Genomic DNA, 2,176 nt, shown 5'->3' on the forward strand with positions numbered 1-2,176 from the left:
TCATAATTATTTTTGATTAAACGATGAATTGTTTAGTTCCTAAGGTTACAATTTCCAAGGTTGCTGTTTACTTATTTTTATTTATCTATCAGGTTTATTATTGAGGTTCTAGTTTGTGCATTATGTTGAAAAGTGTTTCTGATATTTTGTATGTAAATGGTGTGGTCAAAATATTAGAAACATCTGTCAACATAATGCACTTCTGTACAACAACAGCACCAACCAAGACCTCAAAAACAAACATAAAGTAGAATTACGACCTCTCTGACAGTGTCAACAAACTGAAACATGCATAAAGGGTGAATTTATGGCAGAGTAGTTGTGTTGAGTCGTGGTTGTGGTCGGGGTATATCTGAGAAATTCATCATAAATGAATAAATGTGCGTGTGAGTGTAATCTAACTGGATGTTGACATTTTGAGATGATTTTATCCTTAATGAGCAGATGCTTTGTTTTGTTTTGTTTGTTTGCTGTTAAACAAACCACTTAGTCACAGATCGTAATAGCAGAAAATCACCTGACCGCGTTCAACCAATTATAAGCTAAAAAGAAGAAAAACATGCCGATGCTTGAACAATGCCGATGTTTTTACAATACAGCTGCAGAGCAGAAGAGATTAATCATTATATTTTTTTCTTTTCCTCTCTCAGGATGGACTCCAAAACACCCCCTGACATCAGATAAACCTCACATTACAGAGACAGCTCATTGATTCCCGTCTAAGAGGAAGATGCCTTCGTCAAGAACAAATGGAGCATGAAGTAGTTGGAGGATGGGTGGTGCTGGTGTTGGCAGAAATGTTAGAAAGCTAGAAAAACTAGTTGGTGAGGAAGTGTAGTCAGAATTGTGTTTTTAGTGTAATATCATATACCTTTTGTGTTGAGTTTGGGAAACCGCTTTGACAGTTACAGCAGGTAAAAAATAATTATGGAGTGCACTGAGAGAGTGCTGTGTGGGACAGGGGAGGTGGAGCTCGACCCCAACATTGTGAGTGAGGAGGCGGGAAAACTTTATTCAGAACTACAGGTACAGCAGCTCCTCAAGTTATTCTTTCCTTTCTAGACAATTGTTGTTGAACAAATGTGCCAGAAGTGGTCACAGATACCGTACCTGATTTCTCACTCTGCTGCTTTGTCCTTTCACAGACAGTTATTGAGACCCATGGTGAAGGTGTGGTGGAGTCGCTGGTACCCACATTCGTGTGGGTCCTGGAAGGACTGGCCAACTGCAAAGCCCAGCTGAGAGACAGGGAGGAGGAGGCGGAGAGGGAGAAAGCTGAGCGAGAAGAGCTGCTGGAGAGATACCAAGCAGAGAGAGCACTCAGGAAAGAAAGTCAAGAGGTGGGGAGTGCTGATGCAGCGTGGTAGACCATGATTTCAGTTACGTGTTAAGTAGGTAGTTGTCCGTACTCAAAGCTGTTATTTTGTTTTCTTCAGAGGTATCTGGAGCTGGACGACCAAATTGAACAAGAGAGGAGAGCCCTGAGGGGGAGGGAAAAGGAGAGAGAGCGGCGAGAAAGAGAGCTAGAGAAGAAAGCAAGAGTGCAAGCTGATCAATGTGAGTATATTTAGAACCTATAATTTTTCTCCTTCCAGTTGCAGTCATCTTTCTTGTACATGTCGTATCTTTGCTTTAAATATAAAGCTACAAGTTGTGGTTTCTTGCAGTGGTGGCCTTGGAGGAACAGAAGACAAATCTTAGTAGAGAACTGAGCACACTGAAGCATACTCACAACAAGGTCAGATACTACTGTTTAGTCTAAAGACTTGTGTGCCATTGTATCACCTGAAGGATATTTAGCTGTTTTATGTTATTGCTCTGCTTCTTACGCTGCTGTTCTCTCTCTCAGTTGGCTCACACACATCGGGAACTTTTGGAAAAGAGAAAGGATTCTGAAAGAGATTCTCCTCTGAGGTGAAACAAACATCGAATTCATAGTGTAGATAGTATGTCACACAGGAAGGCTGTTGGTATTTCATGACAGTTTATGAGCCATACAAGAGCTACTGTGGGCATCAGCCGGCAACATAATCAAGAAAATAAATCTCAGTCTAATGCGTTACCTAACATTTCAAGGATTCAATTTTATTGTCATTACAGCACATGTAAAAACATGGGATGAAACGAAATTGGTTTCCCCTGGTCCCGGAGCAGCCCAATATCAAATATAAAATAA

At 40.8% G+C, this 2,176-nt stretch overlaps 1 protein-coding gene across 2 annotated transcripts in view; it reads left to right on the forward strand.

Annotated features, from left to right (window-relative positions):
• Positions 1-2,176, forward strand: part of si:dkey-17m8.1 (C-Jun-amino-terminal kinase-interacting protein 4) — an 11,241-nt gene that overhangs the window by 624 nt on the left and 8,441 nt on the right. For both annotated transcript variants that reach the window (XM_027286756.1, XM_027286755.1), the window contains exons 2-6: positions 651-1,026; positions 1,146-1,340; positions 1,437-1,557; positions 1,668-1,738; positions 1,850-1,914. In XM_027286756.1, the coding sequence (XP_027142557.1) occupies positions 928-1,026; positions 1,146-1,340; positions 1,437-1,557; positions 1,668-1,738; positions 1,850-1,914 (551 nt within the window). In that variant the 5' untranslated portion in view covers positions 651-927. The remainder of the gene's footprint in view (positions 1-650; positions 1,027-1,145; positions 1,341-1,436; positions 1,558-1,667; positions 1,739-1,849; positions 1,915-2,176) is intronic.

The sequence above is a fragment of the Larimichthys crocea genome, chromosome XIII (assembly GCF_000972845.2).
Source record: "Larimichthys crocea isolate SSNF chromosome XIII, L_crocea_2.0, whole genome shotgun sequence".
NCBI classification, from domain to species: domain Eukaryota; kingdom Metazoa; phylum Chordata; class Actinopteri; family Sciaenidae; genus Larimichthys; species Larimichthys crocea.